The 26,203-nt window shown below is 39.8% G+C and overlaps 1 protein-coding gene across 3 annotated transcripts in view; it reads right to left on the bottom strand.

The window, feature by feature from the left end:
• Positions 1-26,203, bottom strand: part of mgat5 (alpha-1,6-mannosylglycoprotein 6-beta-N-acetylglucosaminyltransferase) — an 87,989-nt gene continuing 61,786 nt past the window's right edge. For all 3 annotated transcript variants that reach the window (XM_066688562.1, XM_066688561.1, XM_066688563.1), the window contains exons 11-17: positions 22,132-22,265; positions 12,782-12,931; positions 8,677-8,823; positions 8,155-8,271; positions 7,181-7,255; positions 4,049-4,206; positions 1-3,381 (exon numbers count right to left, since the gene is read on the bottom strand). In XM_066688562.1, the coding sequence (XP_066544659.1) occupies positions 3,183-3,381; positions 4,049-4,206; positions 7,181-7,255; positions 8,155-8,271; positions 8,677-8,823; positions 12,782-12,931; positions 22,132-22,265 (980 nt within the window). In that variant the 3' untranslated portion in view covers positions 1-3,182. The remainder of the gene's footprint in view (positions 3,382-4,048; positions 4,207-7,180; positions 7,256-8,154; positions 8,272-8,676; positions 8,824-12,781; positions 12,932-22,131; positions 22,266-26,203) is intronic.

The following is a 26,203-nucleotide window of genomic DNA, read 5'->3' as shown; positions in this document are numbered from 1 at the left end:
TCTTTGTCACAGAAAAAGTTTATTGAAAAATAAAGTTTTATCCTGCATTATTCATCAAAAAACAGTGGAAACAAATCTGTTGTCTTTCCTCTTTTTTCTACTGAACTACATAAGTCACCTTATCTACCAATTTCCAATCCCGGCTAAACGTGACAAACAGTTGAGAAGAGTCTGATTTAAAACTGAAACAAAATGAAAATTACCAAAAGTGAATGCGACTTGATGATTAGTTCCCTACAGATACAGAGTAAGTTGCGTTACAGTAGGAGACCTCCCTGTGTATGAGGGGGGGACAATTTAAGGAAAACGACGGCGGATTTCTCTTTCAGTGCTCATATTCCAAATCCTGCTATTTCTAAGAACACAAAAGGAAACATCCGAACAACAGCATTGACAACAGGCTCAGAGCCAGCCTGACCCGGACGGGAGTGAATACTGGCATTTCTTGCACAGGATCTCCACACACGGTGGTTTTTCTTTATTGGAATCTCTCAGTGTTGGAAATCCTGACTTTTATTATCGGACTATAATAAAAGGTACTCAGGCAGTCGGTTCTGTAGCTCTGTTGGTCAGAAAAAAAGCAAGTCTACTCACCATTAAAGGCACGTTATGTACTTTAAAACAGTATCTTGGCTGCAGGTAATTTAATCTTGTATTTACAAACGTTTGAGTATAACAGTGACAAGGACAACTGAAAACGTACAGTAGCAAACTCGGAAAAGAACAAAATCCATATTTACAAATGTGCAAATCGAATGACATAGAACTAAGAGAACAAAATGAGGTGTTTGCTGGCGTAAAGAATAAGATGCGCTATATTCCTGCTGCGTCGTTTTCGCTTTCGAAATCGCCAAAAGATACACAATGTCTCGGCCTTTCACACCATAGCAGTGACGCAGGTATCCGAGCATCCAAATCAGGAGCGACTGAGCAGGAAAGGGATATAAGCACTCAATTTGGAAATAATTATGCATTTTAGTTGAGTTCAATTTTGATTTGTTTTTTAAAACCTAGATGTCTTATTCAACTACAAGCCACACCTCCAATCAAGGCCTCCAGTCTCCGAACTTGTGCCTTTTACTGCACATGACTAAATATATCACAGGCACTTTTTAAAGCAAATATTTGTATGTTTATTTTTCTTACTTTCTGATCATTTCTTAATTCTGTTCAGGTTAACACGATAGTTGCCTCATGTTTCGCGCACAGTATAACAGTATCATTTCAGCATCACCAAACACAGAAAGGCACCTCCAGCCAAGGAAACAATAAATAAATAAAATAATGACACAAGTATTTTGCTTTGGACAAATGTTTAGTGTCGATCTATATATCAATCTATCTATCGATCTATCTCTATCTATCACTATATATATAGATATATAATGTATCTCTATATATATATTTATACTCTTTTTTTTTTTAGCTTGAACTAATTTAAATTATTTTGTTAAATTAAGTAAAATCTTTAGAAATCTTTTAAAACAAGTCTCCTTTGTCGTTCATAAATAAAAGAAACCATAAGTAAACTATATTTTCAGCATACAGTTAAAGCAATAAAGATCTGTATCCAAAATAAATATTAAAAAAAAACATTTGAAACCCCATATTAACAATGTACAGTGTAGTTCCTCCACTGTTTCAGTAAATATTTCACAATAGTGCATTTTCTTTACAACATCATTCTTTACATGGTTCTGAACCATAAGCACTCGAATTCTGAAACCAAATACAAAAAATACAAAATGCATTTCGCAAACAGGAAGGGCCCAAAAATACGCTCCAAAGTCAACATACCCCAGAAGTAACACAAAACGAACAAAAACAAAAAAGCATTTTCATCTTCAATAACTTTTCAAGAAAATGTATTTCATTACCAAACATGTTTTGCTAGATTCCCTACAGTAGGAGTAACCCAGACGTAAAGCAATTCGTTGTTGGCAGTGCAGTAGAAGCACACGTTTATTATACAGATGTTTCGAGACAGCAGATTCCTCAATTTAGAACTGGGTGACGAATCGATTATTTGTTCTCGGGATTTATCAGATTAATTGATTACCAATCCTAATGAAGCTCAGTCTGATGAATATTAAACACTCAGTGAAGCGCCGGCTCCTCTGCACAAACTTTACACTCATTAAGATATTCCTTTTCAATCGTTTTTTGTAATGGAGTGAATGTGGAAGGGCGGGGGGGCGTGCTGACCTCGGCTGACCCTAGCAGCCACTCTATTGAGGGACGACGGACTACCATGCGGATTATATAAAGGTGCAATTATAATGACACTGTCGCACTAAGTGTGGGAACGACCACGATGACTTTATACATATTGCATCTCAGCATTTAGTAAGCACACCTGTAGAGCTTCCTAATACAATCTACAACTAGACTGCTGACAAACCCTCGTCTATGTAGGACTCTCACTGGCTATGAAAGGCAGTACATTTACAGTAAATAACGCAAGTCTGGAACATTGACACATACACTTAACATTCTCTTCTAGATCGTTATTTTCTCTACGACCTCGGGACAAACTAGTGCAAACCTACGACGTAATAATGGTCAACATTCCAGTGGGCGTCGCTCATCTAGTCTGGAGTAAGAGGTGTCGAAAAGCAGATCCATTTTCCGGTTCTTTTTCTCGTCCCCGACATCTCGCCGGTTTGGTCCCCTGTTTGGTGACGGAAATGGGTTCGGAAAAACAGGCAGACGCCCGTGAGCCGCCGCCACACTGTAGCACCGCTGCCAGCCACGCTGCACGGGAGACGCTCCGGATGCGTCCGGCATCTTCACACACTTCACATTCAAGTATTTCAGGCCGGTCCGAGTTCCTAGAACCTCTTCCGCCTGAGTCTTAAACGCACACACACAGCTTTAGCAAGTTCCTTTTTTTTCTTTTTATTTCCACGTCTGGAACGTCTCTCCTTCTGATGCAAAATGTTCTCTTTCCTTTTTGTTTTCTTCAAACTCTTATTGGGGAGCTTAAAAACCTGTTGCACAGATTTTATGAGCATCGAAAGCTCCCTCTCACAAAGCGTTAAAGAAAGGATATAAGGTTCTCTAATCCTCCGACTCCCAGAGGTTGTGTTTCCTCTCCTGGGCCCAGGGCAGTACAGCAGGTCTCCACGTTGGCCTCCGTTCGTGTGTCTCTTGTTTTGCGGCTTCCTGTCATTGGGCAGATGCTATAGACAATCCTGGCAGAGAGCGACCTGTCCTTTCATGTAATCCCTACAAGGGCAGATGCGTTTAAGGTTTGGGTGGGCTCCAGCACAGCTGAACAGCAGCAGGTCCCCCTGAAACACACAGTGCTTCCTCCCTTCATTGTAGGCTGGCACCACAGTGTCACTGGACGACTCCACGGTCAGGCATTCGATTCCATACCTGAAGGAACAAATACAATCAATCACATACAGACACGTGCTTTAATCATGAAGAAAACGTTCGCAGGGTTAAGTCCTTTTCTGTTTCTAGTTCAGATCCGCACAAGCAGACGTTACTCCACTTATTCTTCATCCTGCTTTGATATTTCCATATTTATCATGGGGAACTGTCTATTAAGAAGACGGTTATATTCATATCATATTGTGCGACATGGAGAAGATTATGTACGACCTCTGGTGGGTAGAAGCGGGTATTACAGGCATTGTGAGTCGACTGATGAAGATGGCAACTCGGTCACACAAAGGACAAGAAAAGCATTCCTCACCACAGCAGGACTGCGGGTTTATACAGATGGGAACGAATGCACTCATATTTAAATTAATAAAAATGAATTCTCAACATGTTATCAAACATGAGTATTGTGTATTGGATTTGGGAATGATGAACAGATACACTGCTGAAGGTGGCCGACTTGCTTTGGTTACTGAATTAAACTATGTTATTGTTTAACCCCAATAAAAATGAGACACAAAAACCTAAACAAAAATCAAACGTATGAAACGCTGTCAGAATATAATATCGCCCTCTGCTGGAGTGTTTCCTACGGAGCCCAGGCTGAGAGCAGCACTGAAGCTTCACAGAGAGGTCTTTCTGCCGCGACACTCACTTCACCAGGTCCTTGTCCTTGTTGAGGTGCTGGAAGAAGGACGGCTCGCAGATCAGCTGCTCCTCCTGGCACACCTGCTTGCAGGATTTCCCCGGCTCGGCGAACTTCACCTGCAGGGCGCTGAGGGGCGGCCACATGACCTGGCCGTGGCAGAAGTCCTGCAGAACAGAGCCGACACACGTCAGTCACAGCGACTGCCAGACCCGGGCGCTGCGGCAGATGGCAGGGGCAACAGGAAAGCACGTGACTGAGAATTCACACAAGTTATTTTTGAGGAACCGCTCCTTTCCACTTCTCAACACATTTTCTCCTACAGTCAGCCACGATATTTGCATCTTGACAAGTTACTCAGTTTGTCTCATGATTTGCTACAGATAACAGATTTCTTTTTGTAATTACAACTTTATTGTATGTTTTAGGGGGTATTTATGATGTTGTATGATACCTTTACTAACAATATGAACTGGGGTCCTGTAGATCACAAACGCAAAAATGTAAAAGTTGGGCTACAAAACATTATAACCAGGAAGTCACTTATCTCACTTTCTGAGAGCTTTAAAATGTTGTGTGTGTCTGCACCTGCTAATAAATTAATTATTGCAAGTAATAATAATCAATTACAAGGAATAAGCTGCCAAAGGATTCTGTGTTCTACAGACGGGTGACAAATTAAAGGAAAAACCTGAATAAATGAGTGGAGGAACATGACGAATGCAGATGCCTCCAGACAGGTGTACTGCATGATACAATTAAGCAATTAACGTCCTATCGTGCTCTGTGGCGTGTATACAAATACTGAGCAGCCCAGTTGACCTGGATTTAGGATCAAGATGGCAAGAGTGGCAGGAGCTTCAGTCACAGACGCTCAACTGACTAGTGTTTCGATAGGAACTGTGACTAAAGTTACATCTGCATTTAGATCTATGGGAAAGACATCAGTAAACAGGGTTGGAAATTGTGGTGGAAAGCGCACATTCGATGACCGTGATGTTCGTGCATTACTGCGATATGTAAGGAAAAACAGAAGAGCAGTTCTTTCCCAGGTGACAGGGAATGTCAATGCAGGACGTGATCAGACTGTGTCAGCAAGAACAGTCCATTGAGAACGACACAGAGATGGATAATATAGTAGGGCTGCAGTGCATAAACCCCTCATTACAAAGACAAATGCACATTGGAGAGGTCAGTGGTGCAAAACCCATAGGCACTGGTCTACAGAGACGTGAAAAAATGTGATCTGGTCAGATGAGTCATCCTTCACCATATTCTGGACAAGTGGGCGAGTGCATGTGTGGGACACCAAGAGAACGGGACAGGCCTGACTGCTGGACCCCTACAGTGAGGGGGTCCGGAGGCTCTGTTATGCTGTGGGGGGCATTTTCCTGGCATGGTTTGGGTCCACTTGTCCCCTTAGAGAAGGGTCACTGCAAATCATGACATAGTGATTCTGAGTGATCACCTTTATCCTATGGTGACACATTTCTATCCTGATGGGAGTGGTCTCTTCCAGGATGACAATGACCCATCCACAGGGCACGAGGGTCACTGAATGGTGTGATGAGTATGAAAATGATGTGAATCATATGCTATGGCCTTCACAGTCACCAGATCTCAACCCGATTTAACACCTATGGGAGATTTCTTGAAAAGTGATCTTGTGCCGATAATCCACAGACAAACACCACTGGCGCTGACACTGACAGCACGCAAGGCACTATAGTTACTTGGCTGCATTCAGGGTGCTGTCAGGGCTACACTGTTTGCACAGAGGCCATGCCATTGCATCCTTTATTTAATACCCGCATTAAAGAATGAAAACACTCTAAAGGTATCACAACGCTGTATTTGCTGACAATGAGATAACCTTGAGGCAAAGCAGCCCAGGAAGTGGGGCTGACATAATGGAAAGCAAACGCACCCTGCGATGCCACGGTTATTGTTAGAATTATCTGTCCACGTATAATGGACCTTAACATCAAATATTAAGTCGTTAAATTACTATTCATAGACGGAGGATCTGACTAGCAGTCAAAGGAAGGTGAAGTTCCCTTATGCAGGCAGGAGGCATCACACTTGACACTGTCACGTGGGAAGAGCTGTGAATGAAGGCACCCACGGCTGGTGGTCTGTTCTGAAAGAGTAACGTCTGCTGCGGGTAAGAAGTTTTGAGATGTGGGCAGATTAAAACTCTTAAAACTCACACGTGAATTAAAGCAAACGTGATCAAACTGAATAAGATACCTGCTACTGGGGGCTGACCTTGATAAGAATTAATAATGTAGCTCCCCCAAGGTAAGAAATCAAACAGGTGAGTAAACTAGAAATGTCAATGTTTGAAAGGGAACATTCATGTTTTTGTTTGATAGGGGTCTACACATTGAAAGAAAATAATGAAGATATAGGGGAGGTGTCTTTCATTCCCTGCAGGAACAATTACAACACTGTAATACTATTGCACGTTGGACTAACTGACAGGGGAGGGAAGAAAACTCTTTCTGAAGAGCACCATTTCAAGCGGTCTGCTGCGCGTACGTTTTTGAGAGGCTCTCGCCTTTCTCTGCAGGAGCTGCCATGTAAGATACAACACTTGCTATGATCTCAACGATTGCCCTTCAATAGCCATCTCCAATCACAGCAGATAGTCTGGGTCTCAGGATTTAACACTCTCACGACTGGGAGGAAGCGGAAGACTTGATTTGTGTCAGGCCTTACAGATAAGGTAACTGAGGTAACTGAAAGTTCTCACTTTATTATGGCTGGTTGGCATCATCTTGCACTAATTGCAGAGCACAGACCTTTTAAGCAGCAATACTGATTTTTGAGAGAGGAAAAAAACACTTTCAAGTAATCAGTAGAACTCTAGGACTAGCTTTTGCTACTGGCAAGGACATGCGATACATCTTGAATGAAATCAGCAGTATTATGCCTCAGAAAACGTAGCTAGGGAGAAGACAGAGAGTATATTTTTCAGGTAGCATTATCGCCCTCATTACCTAGAACTGAATAGCAGTCAAAATTCCCAGGTTTGAGTTTGAATGCCTGTTTAAAGATGGGGTTAAAGGGGAATCATTTGATTAAATCGCAATTGATGGTGAAGAACAAAACAAGTGAAGACAGAAGGGGTGGATGTACCTGGTTCTCAATGAAAGCGTTGACTCTCTGCAACATGCCCTCACAAGTGAACTCGTATGGCAGGTACGGCTCGATCTGTGAGAGGCACAAAATAACACAAAGCTGTGAGCGTGATGTGGAAATAACAGGAAGGTCACTTTGAACATTAATGACAGGAATCGAACGGACATTTTCTAGTGTCTGTGTCTGAACTGAGGTGCTATTTTGAAGTCTGCGTTTAGAGACTACTCTGTGGTCGTTTTACACCTCAAAGTAACATCTGGCCTGGCCACTGCGTCAAAGTGTGAAGTTTCCTCTTGTGGCCAGAATAAAGTTTGCGTTGTCAAATCTGACACATCCCTAGTCAGAGCACATGAATACAGTACGTTTTTTCATTTAAAATGTTGAATTCATTCTATTTTGGGATTACATGTATTAGTTCCAGCTACGTCTTTGTCCAGAGACACTAGTTTTTATTGAAAACTAAGACCCTGTAGTCTGTAGAAAAAACACCAATTTGTTGGATAATCCAAGACCTTCTCCTGTGTCTGATGGAGAGACGGAGTAAACCGATAGAAGAAGCGCGTTCTGACGCTTCCTGGCACTGAGAGCTGCACAGCATATCAAGCAATGCAGTGTTTTGGTGAGCGAGTAGTATTTGCTCAGAATACGACCGATTGAAGCTGTTCCAGTGACGAGCATACGGTTCCTGAAATGTTTCTCGACAGATGTGCGCTCTGCACCAGATGAACGAGCCCTCGGTGCGTCAGTGTGCAATTTTTAGACGTTTGCAGCTGATGTAGTCTGATCATGTCTTTGCTATTTCAGGGATGGGTGGATTGATTTACAGTTTTAACGCAGTCTTTGGGACTTCAAGACAACTTTACAGAATTATTCAACCAGTTTAAACCTTTAAAAACATCACCGAAACATACTCCTTTTTCCCCCGTGTGTTAACTCTCATGTGATGATATCTGGTGGAAAACAAGCTGCACCTTTTGGTTGAGAATGGCTCCGATGGCTCTCTCCACCTCGGCAGGATCGTCAATATCGACCGTCCAGACGTGAGGCTGCCCGATGTACACCTCCGCATAGGGGTGCTGCGATGTTAACTGTAAGACAGAAAAACTCTTAAAATGTCTGTAGCACATTTACATTTCTATTTTCCTCACTCCCCCCCAGTTGCGCTTTCTGTAACAGGAACAAACTGGATGCGAACAAATTCACAATTATATTTGTAATTCATTCATATAAACACATTTCTAAGGCAGCCAAGGCTGAGTGCTTTGAATGTATACAGAAAAGTCAAAGACTATCCAGTTGTTTAACCGCTTCCACTCAACAAAGAAACTGCAATATTCCCCATACGATCCTGACTGACTGGTTGGTATATTTTTAGTGTGACTGTCCAATCTAACACTTGACATTTATGTTTTACTTGCAGATAAACTACATCATTTCTGCAAAGAGCCGTAGCTGTAATAATAAAGACAGGCCAATGGGAAACACAAACTCACCTCTCTCAGGGTGGGCTTTCCCTTGAAGAAGTCTGTGTTCTTGCTGCTCTTTGGGGGGTTAAATTTGGGATTCAGGAAAGCGCAGCCATTAGCGATGGCTTCCAATGGGGCCGGCCCTTCGTATGGAAACGACAGCCCAACAAACAGCTGGAAGACGACAATAAAAGGTATTCATTAGGCTTCACTTTAGTTTATTATTGTGTAAAAAAATTAAAAGTCTTGTTTACGAACGTAAATGTGTAATTCACAATATGGGAGCTGTTGTAAGAGTAAAGTGAGTTATATTACGGGGATTAAAGTGTTCCACTTAACTTACAATAAAACTTCTCCATAAAATGCACTAAGGAAGCCGTGCCCGTCTGTATAAAAGCCACATGTCTGCAGTCGTGAGCCAAAAGCTCTTGCCTTTGATTAGTTTTGCTCCGAATGTTTTCACTATTTTATACTAGCGCACTGCACATACAGATGAAAAAATAATTACTTTCATGTTTCTTTTTATAGAAACTATTGTTTATTTGAAGGCATTCATGTCCTGCACATGGTACCATCAAGACACAATCCAAGTAGAATTACTTTGGAAATCTGTGAATAATCCTGCATTTAGTCTTTTCCCCCTATTCATGACAAATGTATATTTCAGTTAATCAGATGGAAGAGAATAACTAGTTGTTTCAGAGAATAAACCTAACAAAAGGAGGGGTTACAGCTGTTCTACCATATTGTAACCAGAAATGGACCTATCCACATCTTTCAAAAATGCTTCAAGTGCATCACAATTGGCTGCTTGTTTAACGAATGCAAAGGGCGCATTTGCTTTAGCAGAAATAAAGGGGGTTGGCTATAAACCACTGTTTACAATACCCCTACTGTGGATCGCTGGAGAGAAGGCTGTGGAGGAACCATCTGGAAGGAACAGAAGGTCACTTCACAAAAACACGTCCGACAACAGGCTCTTTCACGTTGGGCTCAATAAAGTGCGATTCAGTGGTCTGATTATATTTCAGTTGAAATAGCACTGGCCAGCGGGCTCGTCAGGAGATATAGCAATTTCTCAGATGGTTACATAACAGTACAAGTATGCCGCCCTGACTTTTTTCATCTGCTGGTTGGCAGAGGCCGCGTTTCTAGAACATCTGTACCCGTGCCATGCACCCCTCCCTGTCGGCCAACAGGTGGCAGCAGAGAGACGCGCGACACATTCACAGAGTGTTACATTTGGCCAACAATAGTCTTACGAAACAGACTATTTACACTGTTTAACAGGGATTAGTCGAGGGACACTGCGCTTACAGAAAGTGTGATTTAAATCTGCATACAAAGGTTAATGTGAAATTTAGAAAAATGCAATCAGTACAAACATATTTGAAAGCATTACGTTGTGAATGTGGAAGTGCACAATGTTGAATTTATAATCCTGTTTAACAAGTGTGTGAGTGTGTATGTAGCCTGGGGTTCCTCTCTGATCCTTGCAGACAAAGCACCTACTTCCACAAATACAACTGACAGTCAACACCTATGGCTTCAGTGCAAATGTATAATTTAAACGGAAAATTATATACCAAAAAGAAATCGCTGACTAAGCTCTAATTGCTGTAAAGCATATAATTCATACATCCTGAAACTAGAGTGGTTCATGTTCCAACAGGAGATGTACGCATATTAAAAGGAGAACAGTATCAGAGGACTAACAAGAGACAGATTCTTCAGGTACTTGCCGTCTGACTGGAAGTTGACATTAAAGCATGATCGAGTGGTTTGCGCACGGCACTGACACGCTGCAGTCACACTACACAACTCTACTGCTTCAGGGACATGCAGTCCGTCATCAACACATCCAGGTGTTTGTCCGGTCATATTGTTCTCCCAATTAGCATTTTCTTATGTTGGAGATTTAATGCGCGGCAACTGTTCTATAAATACACCAGTCAGACAGTTATTTTATATGGCATTATCAGGAAGGTTTTACGAATGCCAGTGAGATGCCCGCCAAGGACAGGACAGGAATGATCGACACTCAGAAGTCGGGGATGTGAGGTCGGTCAGCATACAATACAAATATTTCACCAAGCTTTCACAATTGTCATGTGAGTCTGAGGTAATATATTGCTGTATCCTTTCTGTAACGGCTTTTTCAAATATGGCAGCAGCAAAAATAAATGAAGAATGAAGAGATGAAATAGAGGTGATGAGAATATTTTGAAATGGTGTTCAGGACTCCCTTTGTGAAGAGCCGTGTGATAGACAAGTTGTTTCTAATCGCAGTAACGAGTACAGGATCAGAAGGGACCCTAGCTGGATCTGTAGAGAACACAGTCGACACGGTGTGACTTTCTACTCTGAGCGTGGAATGGCAAGCTGGCACAGGTAAACCGGAAGGTGAACACATCAAACCGAGCCACCTCTCCCTTGGCATGGTGCTTCCAGAGACCCATCTCTCCATTTCAAAGACCAGACAGATCAAGGAACGCGTTTCTGACAGGAAAAGCCCATGTTGGCTAAAGGTTTGGTTACTGAGGAGAGGAACACAATATCAAAGAGGGCCCTCTGGCATTGGGTTTGATATTAATATACCAAAGTTGTATGTGTCTAATGTATATGTCAGTTGTAATGTCCATCTAGGCCTAGCGTGAAGATCGGCCAAACGAAACATCCGGGCCTATTTGCACACACAATATAGTGGTGCTGTTTGGAGAATCTGCAATATCGAAGACAGAGAAGTTTAAAATGGTGTCTTTAGGGATCAGTGACTCTGATAAAGGACAATTAAAACACCAAGCTCTGAACAACTGTCAAGTTTTTAGCAAGATAGTTCAGCAAATGGATATATTCAAATGGTTTCATTTCTTCTCAATTCGGTCATTTTATTTCTCTCTGTGGTCTCTTAGATTGCTGACCATCTCCCAACCCCAGGAGAACAATTAGTAACAAGCAATCTGTGAGCAGATTAAAAAAAAAAGGGCAAAAAAGTTGTATCTTTCACTCTGTGCGCTACAGAAACAGCAGGTCTGATGTTGCGATAAATAGTCCAGTTTCATGTAAATTAAATATCTCTCCCTGAGGCTCATCTGAATCACATAATGAGGCGACGTTTAAATCCTGCAGATCGGCTTTAATTACGTGCGTTACTATGTCCTGAAAACCACGTCTCAGGGATGACTCCACTGTTGTTTTAAGAGCGGAAATGCATTGTGATTCAACTGAACATTGAGAACATATTTTAACTGTTAACACGGCTAAATCTGCTCTGGCTAATTAAGCTTCAAACTGATACTTCTAATTACCTTTAGATTCACATCACGATCGTATTATCAAGTACCCGTCCCTTTCCGATATTAATACTATTTTGATCAAAGCCAGACTCAGATATAGTGGCAGACAATTGTGTTAAAATATAGACCACACACATCATATTAATTATTCTAGGTCCCAGTGAATAGGATACGTTTAATTATATGTAAAACAATACATCAATTTTTTTAAATAAAAGTATTTCCATTATAACTCCCTATTCGTAGCTTGGTGGCAGTATATTGAGACCACTTTGGAAAAATGTAATGCCTTTTCATCCAGGCACCAGCTATCCAGTCACATAATCATGTGGTGATATAATACGTTCCCTCAAGGCAAGACTTACAATCCAAACAGCTGGGCAGAGAGCGTCCTGTACAATAAGAGTCGAAGCATCTTGAACAATGCCAGTGTTCAGGAGAATTCCTGCTTATCCCTCTGGAAACCTAAGAGCAGGGGATTGAACTGGGCAGCGCTGAAAATCTGTGAAAAGAAGTTTCCACCCTACATACTGGACGAAGGCGAATTTTGCAGCTACTTAATATATTCTGGGAATTAAATGTTACGGCATTAATACGGGGCCGCCTTACGAACCAGCACAGAACGGCTAATGTTTAATGCCATGATCCTAACCATGAAGGCATCAGGTGACAGGAGGCGCCCGTCCTGCCTTGTTACCCACTGGCGCGTGTCTGCAAGGTTAGTGGAGTCATCGGCAGTTCTTTAAAGCTCCTACTCTTGTTGAGTGATGAGTCAAGGCGAAACCCGACCATCTCCTTTATCCTGCCAGCGGCTTTGTATTGATCCTGATGTTTACCTTCGTCTCTCGGAGCAGGAACTGCAGGTCACGGCCGCTGAGGATGCCGTGGTTTTTCACGTAGCTGGGCAGGTGCACTGTGCTCGTGCCGTGGACTGTGCCGTGAACCTCTGTGTAGCTGTGGATGATGTCCAGGTACACCTTCTTGTCCTGCGAACACACAGATCGTCACATGGGTTAACCCACACTGCTATGATAACGATGGCAGAAAGGCAGACTAGGAATGCTCAGGGCCCAAACATACTATCACATCACAGGAGGAACCACAAACTTCATCACACACTTCTCTCCTTTGTCTTCTATTCTCTCTCTCTGGCCTTGGATGAAAATGTTTTGCTAAGTATCAGCTACACAGAACTACTGCCCCTGGCCTCTCTGGAGTGATATACAATGCTGAAATTCATACATGGGTTACACAATCATGCTGCAACAATGGTGCAAATATTATATGTTTGACTAGACAGGGCACCGTCCCGCATCAATATCATGTGATACTACATATACCTTTACTACTACTACTGCTGCTAATTTGAGGGTGTCCCGATGAGATCAGTTGAAGCATCACTCCCAGTACCTCCCAGTTCAGCTACCATTTGCACATTTATCACGACTGAAATCCTCAGATAAACCCAGTATCTAGTAAGGGAACAATATCATCAGTATGCTATGCTGGACTGCTGCCAGAGAGAGAGCGATATCAATATATTCTCCAACATTTTACCAGTTTAACTTGCATTCAGATAGACAGCTGGAGAAATTCTCTCTCTCTCTCGGAAAATCATGCATCAACCAGAACCGTTGACAGGTTTGACCAGAATGGAAAGCATTTCCAAGGAGCGGAGAAAACCTCCCAAGACACCTCAGACTTTGTTTCAGCTGAACAGAAACACTTGAACTGTAAATCCGATCGTTTCTCAATAAACTGAGCTCAATGTGTTGCCGAGGAACACTCATAGTCTCTCTAAATACAGCTGGGGTGAGATCAGTTCTTGGCAGCGCCGGTGGACTCAGCTTAAGAATCTGTTCATGCCCTACTATTATATAATCACTGCAACAATAACAATAACAAAGCCAATATGGACACTTTACCCTCATTTTTGTGTTAAAATGTTAACATACAGTATTGAGATCAATCGACACTGATTAAAACTACACACAAACAGCTTGCAGAGGCATTGACTAGGCCATTGCAGTCCTATTTCTAAATCAATGCACAGAGAAAAACAATTCCATTAAAACCGAGAACAGTTGATTCTATTATTACCTGTAAAAAAAAAAAAAAAAAAAAAACGTTGCCAAAGACCTGTGAATTGTCTTTTCTGAAGCTGCCCCCGATAAAATGTTATCAAGCCCGACATAACTATAGCCACGGCTGACTGACCTTCATTCATTCTGGAGACAAGGAGAAAGTGGATAGCATTCTTCGAGAATTAAACGCGAATTCCACAGTGTGAAAAAATAAGAGAGTTTTCTGTGGTTGTCATCATTACCAGTCCAATTTAAAGATAAGGTCTCCCAAATGGTATTAACACTTCCCCTGGTCTCCTACTAGCAAATAAAGACATGCAAATTCGGTGAATAAAAACCGATCTTATGTTAACTGTTTTTTAGTGCTGTAGTACCCTTGGGTATTTTAAGGTTTAATTACACGTCCAGGTTTCTTGTAGTTCAAAGGTATCTGACACAGCTCATATTTAATAGGTATCAAATACAGTTATGTGAATTGAAACTTGTGTCCTGTGGTTACCAGTATAGGGCTACAATACGTTTTTCTTATGCTCTTCAAAGCTTTAAATTGTTATGTTGTTCCTACCTTGTTTTGAGCTCAATGCCTCTGTTCTCCTCATTATGCAAGTACTATAATATTACATAGTCATTAAATTAAAAGACATTCTTCCAAGTTGCTAAGCCTAGACTGTGCTGTATACAATTACAATTCAAAACAAAGCCCGCAAAAAGTATTTTTGAGAACAGCTTCCAAGAATTTGTAATTCACTTTCCTCATATGACAGTTTGGGTTAGTGCTGATGAAACAAGAGCTTCTTGTTTTTCTTGTTACCAGTCATTTCCTGGCTTAAAGAGTTCATTAAAGGCTGAGGGAGGAGGTTAATCTGTAATTAATTCCCCCATGTAACCTGCCCCATGGAAACTGCAGAAATAATTTGGGATAATTGACCTGGGTGCCGTTTTTGTCCTTTGATTTAATGTGAAATGAAACCGCTCGTGTGTTGCCGTTTACCAAATGACAATTATGCAGTTATTCAGGTGAATGTGGCAGTTGTACAAATCAACAGTGAGAAAAGAGATCCGTGCAGCTCGCAAGAACAGAGCTTTTGGAATCTGTTTGTTTATGCAGAAGAAAAACAAAAAACTGAAAATGTTATGAAATTTGGCAAAATATGTCCTTGACTCATTCTACTTGGAGAATGACACATTCAATGCAGGACTCACATTTTCCAAAACAGGGCTGTAGATGATTATTCTGCACATGCGAACTAAGACTCTCACACCATGAGCCAAGTGTCATCATAGAGGATTGCGGATTGAGGATTACTCTATTCCTGTAGGAAGTATACATGATTTTGTTATACTTTTAATTAGTAATACAAATCTAAAATCCACTCCCCTTTAAAAATGACAGTTTATAGTTACTCAACTATTTATTTTCTCATCCTAAAAACTTAAAAGAAGGGGGTCAAAACATGAAGAACGAGGTCTGCTGCCTGGCCTGGCTTTTTAATTCTCTATGTGACAGAATTTGCCGTAAAACATCCTGACCTACATAATGTGGACGCTGACATAATATGATCAAGCGTAAGCCATTATCATATTCTGTATGTTAAATACACTACACCTTACCTCACGGAATTAAGACGGAAAGATCCCATTATAAAACACACATGAAACGTTACATAAAATAGGACCAGATTGAAATACCCAGGATTCTGTAATGTAAAAATGAAAGAATGCACCAAAAACGTTCCATTTATATCAATGTTTCATGACAAAGTGAGAGTAAGCAGTCTACACAGATAAAACAGCAGTGAATGATTAAAATATATAGATATTAAAGTAAAGTTCAATAATAACTGGATATAACTAAAAAGGTAGATACACAGACTGCAGCAATGAAGAGACCCCAGAGAATGAAACAATCCAACCATTACATTCGTACAATAACAATGCTAGCTCACACAAAGCAATACAAGGAAAGATATTGTCTACAATAAACTCCAGCATCACCACTGCCTCCCTGGATTACCTTAATCTGTGAAAACATGCCATTTCATTATGAACTGTTGTCATTTTTGTATGCACCCACATCTACAGATTATTTTCTTCTTCTTAATTTTCTAGACAATGTCACTAACCCTGCGACCCCATATTTCAGGAACGCGATAACACAAGTTTTACTGCAAATTATTGTTTGGCTTAGCCTTAGTCTGCATAAGCTCCTTACACATCCAGAACAGCGCACATCGTGGTTTCTTCAGATTCACACGCAATCAGGTATTGAATTCTTTACAGCAGCATTATAGCCATTTTCCCCATTACTCCCACCCCCCACTGAACGATTTTGCTTTCAAAATATGTAAACAGAAGATTATACAAAGAGGATTTACTTTCACTTTAACATCGTGGCTCTGCTGGTTAAATGTGCAATGTCAATTTTTGAGCTGCAACTCAGAACAAGGCTTTGGAGACACCGAAAAGTAAGAAAACAGATACGAACGCACGATCAAAAAGCAGGAAGCAGCTTCAGGGAAGAGAGATGCTAATTGCAGTAGCTTGAGATTTTTTTCATAAGTCTACCTGTGTTCATTTATATCCTGCCATGCTGACAACATTCGGGGAGAGATTGAGAAATAACTGTAAGGAAAACGATGAAACAAGCTTCTAAAACCACAGTGGAAATGTTTTTAAAATGAAATGCATACACATATATGTATGTATGGATGTGTATTAACATTAAACACAAGACAAATCTACCACCAGTGTAATTGAAGCTATACACACACCTTCAATTGAGTGCCTAGAATATTGACATTTATTCGACTTCGCATCCTTTAATTAAGATGCTGACATTTCTCCTGACTAATCCTTCTACCTGTTGGAACGGTGCACAACATTGTGAGCATCGCTGGGGTTAATGAAGGAGTAAGAAAGCAGGATGCTGGAAGGATTTTGAGTACGGTAATTCCTGCCTCAAGCTTGTCGCTCTGAGGCTTTAAGCATTAATGACAGCATTTATAAAGAGTTTAACAGGACATAGGTACATACATTTAAATTCACTTAGTAGATAATACATGGCAGGAGTTGATTAGTCAAGCTCTAGCTGGAGTAAGATTGCACTGCGTCACCATTCCTTATCACACTGATTTTACCTTTTTCAGGAATTCTATTAAAGAGAAAAAACACTCAAAAACACTGACGCAATATTTCAAACCCTATATAAACACTGCCTTAAAACAACATTCCCATCAAACGTTCCCTAATAACATTTCCTGTGAAATACAATACGACAGGAAACATGATTAACCAACCTGTCGTCTTTCAGCTCTCCCCGTCTCCCCCGTGACGTCTGACTGGTTTTTGTTAAGTCTTATTATCGGGTCTACTTAATGACTTATGTGAAGATGCCCTAAATATTGCCATTGCTGGTGTTGCCACAGATTCAGAATTCAGGATTTATGCCTGAAGGCTTATGCTCCAGCGCGCAGCATAGTCGTGCCTTGCCAACGAGTATTAACCTGCTCTCTGCAAAGACCATATTAATGTGGTTTTGAAAATGGCTTATTTGCTGGCCAACAACCAACATTACCATCTCAAAGGGCAGACTGTGTAGCAGAAAAGCTTGCAGTGATCAGAGGGCCAGAGATTTTCTCCCTTGCCGGTTTTCATACACATTCAGCAAGCTGGCTGCATCTGGAGGACTCGGCCTCTTTTCATTCTCTCCTGGTCAGCTTAGTTTGGCGTGCAATATCATCTCCATGGAAACTGGTACTTGGCAGGGCTTGCGCCGCGGCCGCGTGTTTCTCGTGACGGCGTTGCTCACTTTCTCCTCGCACAGAGGACGAGGCCTCCCCGTCCATATCTCCTCCTGCAGGTATCGGCGTGCTTCTGACGGGACTGATTTATTTGTTTCTGCTACGGGCCCGGAGACGCTTTGTTTCGTACGTGCGACTGCAGCAGAGAGGTTAAATGAGCTGGCATCGCATCGAGCCTCGCGCGTAGAGACCCGATATCTTCAAAAAGAAAGATTTTTCCTTGAGGCTGCAGACACACTCGAACAACAGATTTGTCAGACGATACGTGTCTATCTGTATCTCCAGTGTTTCGAATACTGAATTTAAGATCAATCACCAGCTGCACAAAGATACGTCTTTCTAACAGATTACACAGTTATGCCTTATCATATCAGATACATATTTATTACAGTACATTATTTTTAGGCAATATTCTCTTTTTTTTTTTTTTTTTTTTTTACTTTTTGTGCTTATTTCCCTATAATTGAGCCTTCCACGTTGGTACTTGAAAGATAATATACTCTGTAATCCATTAAACTACCCCACTTCCATCATTATCTCGGGCACCTGCAGGTTTAACATTTCATTCAGCTGTTGATTTTATTTGGATGAAATGCATGTTTGTTTTTGGATCAAAGACAATGCCTGACAGGCTAATAGTCACTGTAGTTTATGTTTGTTTAGTTTCTTTGCAACCGCCCACAGTGAATAGATGGTTTAGTGCAATTTTAATTTTTGTGGACCTCTGCATTCATCACAATCTCACACAATCCTATATCTCTCTCACCCACGCATCCTTTTTATCCGAATGTAAACTGCTGTATTGGGTAACTCCAGATCTGTTCTGCTTTGAGGCTGTTTAAACATCCTGTAGTTTTGGTGCCCTGGTCAAAATGGAGGGATGGTTAGAATCTAAAATATACCAAGATATTAAATCCCAAGACTTGATGCCCTCTCTAAGAAGGAGCTCAAGCTTGGTTGCAAATGGACTTTCTAGCACGGATGGTTACGCAACGTATTCGTTTTAATATTAGTATTGCTAAAATAATGAATGTGCAACTACATTTTCTTGCTTAATCAAATTGTAGTTACACTTTATTATCAAGGGCATAAATAAACCTGGAGGCTACAGCGCATGTATTTGTGTGTGCATGCATACATACATTAAAGCATTTCCATATAATCAAACCTACAGCAATTTACAAAACCAAATCCTGGTTTTCCCTCCAAAGCCAAAGCATTTTGTAACACGTGCGACAATTTCCATACAATCCTATACAATTTTTTAAATGGATGAACTGGAGACTATTTATATAGTTGAAACAATTATAAAAAATATGGCATTACCAGTAGTTTTATATAACGACATCATCAAAAAATATAACAAAAATCAAATTCTGTCTGATGCGCACATACGTCTTGCCATTGAAGAGAGTATTTCACCAACCAAAACACTGTAACCAATACAACTGGAACTCGAGCTGATTATCTGAGTGAAATGATTTTAAGGTCGTGCTTGAATAACTAGGCCACGCAGAAAGGAGACAGATGGTCCATTTTTCTGCAAATACAGCTCTATAATTACACTTAACGTCACTCATAAAACAAATGAATCCCCTCTTGCTGATTAGTGTCCCTAGACGGTGCCATTAACGTTGACAGCGCGCTAAATCAATGGAAAGCTGTGGTGTTTGACAGCCGCTCAGAAAGACAGATTTGGTCAACAGGTTCAAGCGTAAGTTATGTTCTGACAATCACAGCATTTTTATACGTCTAAGATGTGGTACATGAAAAACTCAGATTACATTCTTAAGGTGGCGGGGTCAGCCATCGACAAGATGAAACTTCAGGCGATTGTGTAGCCTACACAATTTCAACTTGAAACACAATTCTGTATATGAAAATTTCAGGTGTTTTTACATTCCCCTAGTGTCAAGGTTGGATGATTAAAATTGTATTTTAGTTAAATCAACCTACAACGATTCACTGAACATGTCTATTTAGAAACATGGAAAGGGGAATTACATTAAACAAAATATTTTGACTTTTCAAGGCATTATGTTATATACTCTAAATCTCTTTCTGTGTGATTGTTTAAAAATTAATTGTGTCTTTAACTACACATTAAACGCAGGATGTACTGAAGGTCTACACACGTGTGGAAGCAATATATGCTTCATTACACCAATGCACATTATTGTCAAGTTACAAAATAAAACTCAGACTTGCGACTTAATAGCAGTCAGGTTTTGACATGTATTTGGCGTGAAAAAGATTGAATAAATTCTGAGGGGTTTTTGCGGTTTTGAATACTGTTTAGTTTGTGCTCTTCAAGCTTCCTCTTACATGCAAAGACAATCTTTATCTTTGTCCTATTATCCAAATTGTGTGTTAAGATGTATTTTGAATATGGCACACCTGTGTGGCAGAACACCCCAACTCTACCAGTGACGACAGAGTCCGGGAATCGTCGTGAATCCAGAATTAGCCCATAATTTGGTACCTGCGTAAATCACACCAAGTTGTGCGTCGAAGCTGATTTTGGGCATAAAGTAGAACCATTTCCCCCCTCTCCCTCTACCAACCACGACTCAAAGCAATTAATTAAACACTGAGGAGCTCTCACATCAAAAGACATTAAAAATAATCTATCGGTGCTGTGACCTTCATAAATATCATCTCATGTTCTGTAATTAAAATCATATTGATTGACACTGAATATTTACCAGTCTGTAAATACACAATGACACGGAAGGAGAACATTACCAGAGACAGAACAAATACGTACAATCCATTTTAATGTGAATCCTAAAAGGGCGCAATCTCAATCTCAACGTACATTTTAGGATTCATGACACAGGAAATAAAGGCAATTTGCAGTTTCACCTTAAGCTTGTTACTTAATCAGTTTATGTGATATATACGGAACCGATATCTATGTTATGTACTACATTTCTTCAGAAACACTATTTACATTTTAACTAATAAAATAAGAACTACAATAAGGAAAAAGCAGAGACATTTACTTTTTTTCTAAGTATTTTAGTATATCACTTGAGGTAATGTAATGATTTGAATGAATTTTACAAGCAGGCTTCCTGAACCCTGAACACAATCTGCTTTAATCTTCAGAAGGAATACAAAACCGAGTGCACAAAGCTTGAAAGACATCCTTCACATAAATGTTATATATTTCCCCCAAAATATATATATTAAGAATCCCATCATCTTAATCAGGACAGGATGTATACATGGATTTTAGCTCAGCATTATAGCTGCAGACCCTGAGGCAATGAAACTTAAAAATCAAATAATGGCAACTTTTTTCTAAGATCACCTGTAAACTAATTCAGTTTATTGCAGACAGCAAAAATAAGCTGTCAGACAGGAAAAAATATGGCAACCCTACAGGGCTTTCTTATCTTGTTCGTGCTTGAAGATCCAATTTACAATTCTCTTGCAAACAAATTAAAATGCTGCTGTTCGGCCTCGATTGGTTGGACACCACAAACACCTTCACCACACTGTAAAAGTGTGTTTACACAGAGTTTAATGTGCTCTCACAACGCCACACCGGGCACAGGCTGGTAACTCTTTACTTGTTAAGGAGAGTAAGGAGAGAAATGCGATTTGGGACATTGAAAAGGTAACATTTCCAGACACATTATAATCTGATTTGGGTGGTGAGACACCCAGGACAACAGTGACAAATGTTGTAGGACAAGGTGTAGGATTATTGATGTTTAAGAAGACAGCCGTGAGGAAATGCATTGAGACCAGTAAGGTAAGCTAAGGATATGACATTCAGACAATGTGCCACGTACCGTGACTAGGCAATATTCAATTTCCTCTTCTACAAAAAGGAGTTGGCCAGCTATATAGATGTACGCTTTGTACCAGAGCAAACTGTCAGAACATCAGCCGATGGGAAAATACAATCCATTAAAGAAGGTTACTTAGGGTTGCCAGGCTCACTTGTTATTGCAACACAATGTAATAATTATCCAAGTTACAAAGAAATACAGCTAATGGAATACATTACACAGAGTATCAATATTAATTCCCTAACTGTTGAACTCCCAAACCATAATACACATGCTGGCGATGTTACGGACATTTGTACATGTGGGAACTGCAAACACTGGCACAGTTTTACTGTCAATTTGCCTCCAAACACAGTGTTTCTCCAAAACAGCTAAGCACACAAATCAGTCCACATACTGAACTATTGAACGTGTGCATTATGGCTTAGGAGTTAAGAGGAACACGAAGGAATTGGCAACTTTAAAGGCACCCTTTCAGATCGTACAGAAACACGCCTACCTTCCAGAAGTTGTCGACTTTACCATAAACAAGAGACTGGTTCTGTCTTTTGATCTCATCGATGTGCCTGATATCGCTGGCATTGAGATGCTGCTCCACCACAAACCCCAGAAAGCTGTTGTCTGGCGTATGAGCTGTAAAAAAGAAACAAAGACAATGAAAGGTTCTCTGCTTGGCACAGTTTGAAAAACAGTAATTACATTTGAATAGCTATTATGCTTTACAAAACTCAGTGAAAAGCTGAAACCGGTGAAACAGATTGCGGGACATTCTTATATACTTCGGCAATGCCAAACGCTGGGTAGCCAACGCTGGAATCGCAGGCCAAACATTCAATGGCCAGATTACTTGGCTCTGCTTGGTCTGAGTACCATCTGCCTTCAAACAGAACCCAACAGAAAGCCAGTTCTGTAAGGAACAACCAAAAATAAAAACACTAGCATAAAAGCACCTTATGAATGTAAGCTTAAACACACACAAACACACACACACATTATTATTTTTATTTTTCAGCTTTATATAATGAGATCACTATATCTGTATGGTCTTAAAGGTTTATCTGTCAACTGCTAATCTATTAGTACTATAATTCTGATATTCACATAACAAAATCATTATCACCACGACGTGCGTAATAATCCCCGTTTGGATTGTCCAATCAATCCATTACTTGTCTAAATTCAAGGCAAAATCAGGATTTATATGAAAAAGCCTGGAAAAATCCACAGGAGGCTGCATGAAAGATTGTCAAGCACAAATGATACATTTCTCTGAGGTTAAAATGTTTTCCTCAGGACAACAGGGACATTGATTATGGAAATAATCACAGACATGGCTAAATGATACCTGGGAAATAACACTCAATGTCCAAAATTGGTAACAGGAGAATTGTGTCAGCCCTCACTGACTAGCACACAAAGTGACATTTTGCTGGAACGGGTAATGTTTAGTAAGATTTAATTAGGAATGAAATAAGCAACAGAGTAAGGTGGTACTGTAGTCAAATGATTTAGTGGTGCTTCAAATAACAATTAAAAACATGTACGAGATCCCCGTTAGGAATGTACCTGGATTATCTGCCTGTGCCACTGAGCCATACAGAAAATATGAACATAATTCAAAGATCTTAAGGTCTCCCACAATCACAATTAGGAACTCTTATTGACCTCTCAACAGATTCACGATAATTGCTTAAATATATTTAAATTTTAGAACCTCTTATGTTTTGTTTCGCTGGTCTCTCTTCCAAATGCATCCCACTTGTAACAGCACTTAGATTGCCCAATGACAACTGCAATTGCTATTTCGGGACATGAATATTAAACTCTAGGTAATTAAAAATAAAAAACCTGCCTGAGCAATAAACAACCCTGTGATGCACATTTGTATGAATTTCCATAAAGTTATTATTGAAAAGGATAAAGAAACCATTTACATAAATTATAAATAAGAGGGAATAGTGTTTACAAGGCTGCCAAGCAAATAAAACCATTCACCCTAAAGTATTATTAGCACTAATCCTTCTAAAAGGAGAGCAACGCCCATTTAATACAGCAAACTAAAAAACGAAGTGATTTAAATGCAGTGGCTCATGTTATCATTAAACTGTCCTTGTTAATTATATATTGGTAAAGGCAGACAGTGTTTCTCTCTTTCCTTTACCACCGATGCACTCCAGTCTTAAAAACGATGCCGATGTGTCGAGTCAGACAGAAAAGGGTTAAAAGCAAGGAATGGAAATCAGGCGATTGTCACCCGGAGAGCGAGAAAGTGAGTGAGACATCGGTGGTGGGAGGCGACCCATCTCACAACTTTCAATCAACATCTAGGATTGTAACGCACAGTCTGAAAAGTTAATTACCTTGTGATTTAATAATGTAATTGAATTGCATTCCATTTAATATGATTGATTTATTTCCATGGTAGGAACAAGTTGTTTCTAGAGTACATAAAGCTGTCATGGCTCTTGGTGTAGCAGAAACATCACCATCGTGTTATCCACATCACGACTGGGAATAACTTGTTATTTTTTTTTAAGAATGTTATATTTTATTTTAAACAGTAGTAGGGTGTTAAGCTGCTGTTCAAAGTGTGTTTTTGAGGCTCAGGAAAACACATTTATTTTTGGACTGTTTTCATCTCATTCCCAGTGGCAAGTGCAAAAAAAAGCATGACAGAAAATGTGTACTGAAAAGAATATGAAAATGAACAGTTTTTTAGACATTTTAGACACTTAGACTATATTCTTATATGAACAAATAGAAATGGATACCTAAGTGTTATAAATAAACTAAAAACATGCCAAGCATTCATTGAAAATACTATAATAATAATGAGAAAACTTAATGTGAAAATATAATGACCATCTGAAGGATATAAAGTATCTAGTTTAGAGTGGAAAACCAATCAATCTCCAACACTTATACAGACCTTTCATACTTAATGTAACCTTTTTTCTTAAGATTGTGCCTATTTTATATAGAAAATATAATGTTTAGTATTCAAGATAAAGGGAACAATGAATTTGCGTGTAGTCCCTTGTACACCGTCTTGTCCGTTTTGCTTAGATAAGTTATTTTTCTGTCTTACCAGAAAAAGACGTGCTGTATCAGGGAGGTTCAGTCAGGCTTTGCTTTCTAACTCCTCCCACAAGAGACTAAGGGCTAGATCTCTCTCCTGACTCTGCTCAATAAACCTTGGTTTCATCCACTGAAACATTTGTGAGACCATGATGCTTTCAGCTATTAAGCTGTCCAAAAGAGATTTAGTGACAATGGTAGGAGGCTGTTTTCTTTCTTTCTATTTTATTCTCCAGCAGCTGAAGTCTGAATTGTCCTCCTTAACCAACGGGGATGGAGACCAGCCTATATTTGACCTCTGCATGAGGTACACTGTTCTTCCCTGCTTCAGAAATTACCCATTTTGAAATGTAAACCACATTAACTAATAGGTTAATATGGATTATGTTTGTTTTCTAGTGTGTGTCTGTTCCGTTTGAACATGTATCTGCAGAAGCATACGTTTGTCATTGGCAACTCACATCCTTTATACACATTTATCATATTGCACGTAATCGTAACCACGAAGGCTAACCGAAACTTCCCAAAACAAAGAACAAGGTAACTGATGTAACTGTTAACTAAAACCCCAAACTGAAATCCCGTACATTTCAATGCTGCATATGCTGACTTTCAAAAATCACAGTAAATAATATGTGATTATCTTAAATAACATCCTCTTTTCCATGTTTATGAATAACATATCATAGAAGTATACATTTTACAAAAGTGCCGAGCTATATTATACAATACAAAAATAATTGATTTTAATTGTATATATTTTTAAGTTATTGTTATTTTTTCATATAGTTTTTTTACTGCCAGTATTGTGATATTTACCATCTGGCTGATAGGAAAATAATCTTTGAGGAAAACATGTTATTCTGTTTCAGTTCCAACATATTTTAATTAAATAGCCTGTGCAATATACAGTACATCAAATAATTAAGTGGCATCAGGCAGGAGGCAGACTGCATTTATAAGAATTGATCTTGTAAGGCAAATGGTTTAAATTATTCTTTTGTTTTTTGTTTTTGTATCTAAAAATGAGTCATACTTTAATATCATAGGGAGATACAAGGGCAATATACTCCACAACCAACATCATCCCTGTAATAAAAGCCTCTTTTTAAAGGCGCGTCTTCTGTGAAAAGGTTAACTCCTTAAATAGCAGTGGTCGGAAGAGTACAACAATCTTAGGTTAGGTTTTCTCATAGGAGTTCAAAATGTTTAAGGATGTTGCACAAAACCACCTTAACACAAGGAGAAGGGAAAAGCTAGCTATATTTCATACTTAAGCTATTCAATACTTTATGGAAGGTTTTATGTAACTGGCTCTTCAATCACATCTTACAGTCAAACTGAAGTGTGTTTTTGGACCAGTGAAGGGATAGAAAGCTATTTCAGTCTGTCTTTTTGAAGTTTAATGTTTTCCGATTCCACTAATAAACTTACATACCTGAGGTATTTCATTAATTAACTGTACAGTGACTGCATGTTTCCTTATCAAGATT

This window comes from Amia ocellicauda, chromosome 16 (genome assembly GCF_036373705.1).
Source record: "Amia ocellicauda isolate fAmiCal2 chromosome 16, fAmiCal2.hap1, whole genome shotgun sequence".
Lineage (NCBI taxonomy): Eukaryota > Metazoa > Chordata > Actinopteri > Amiiformes > Amiidae > Amia > Amia ocellicauda.
This window is presented reverse-complemented; position numbering and strand designations above follow the sequence as displayed.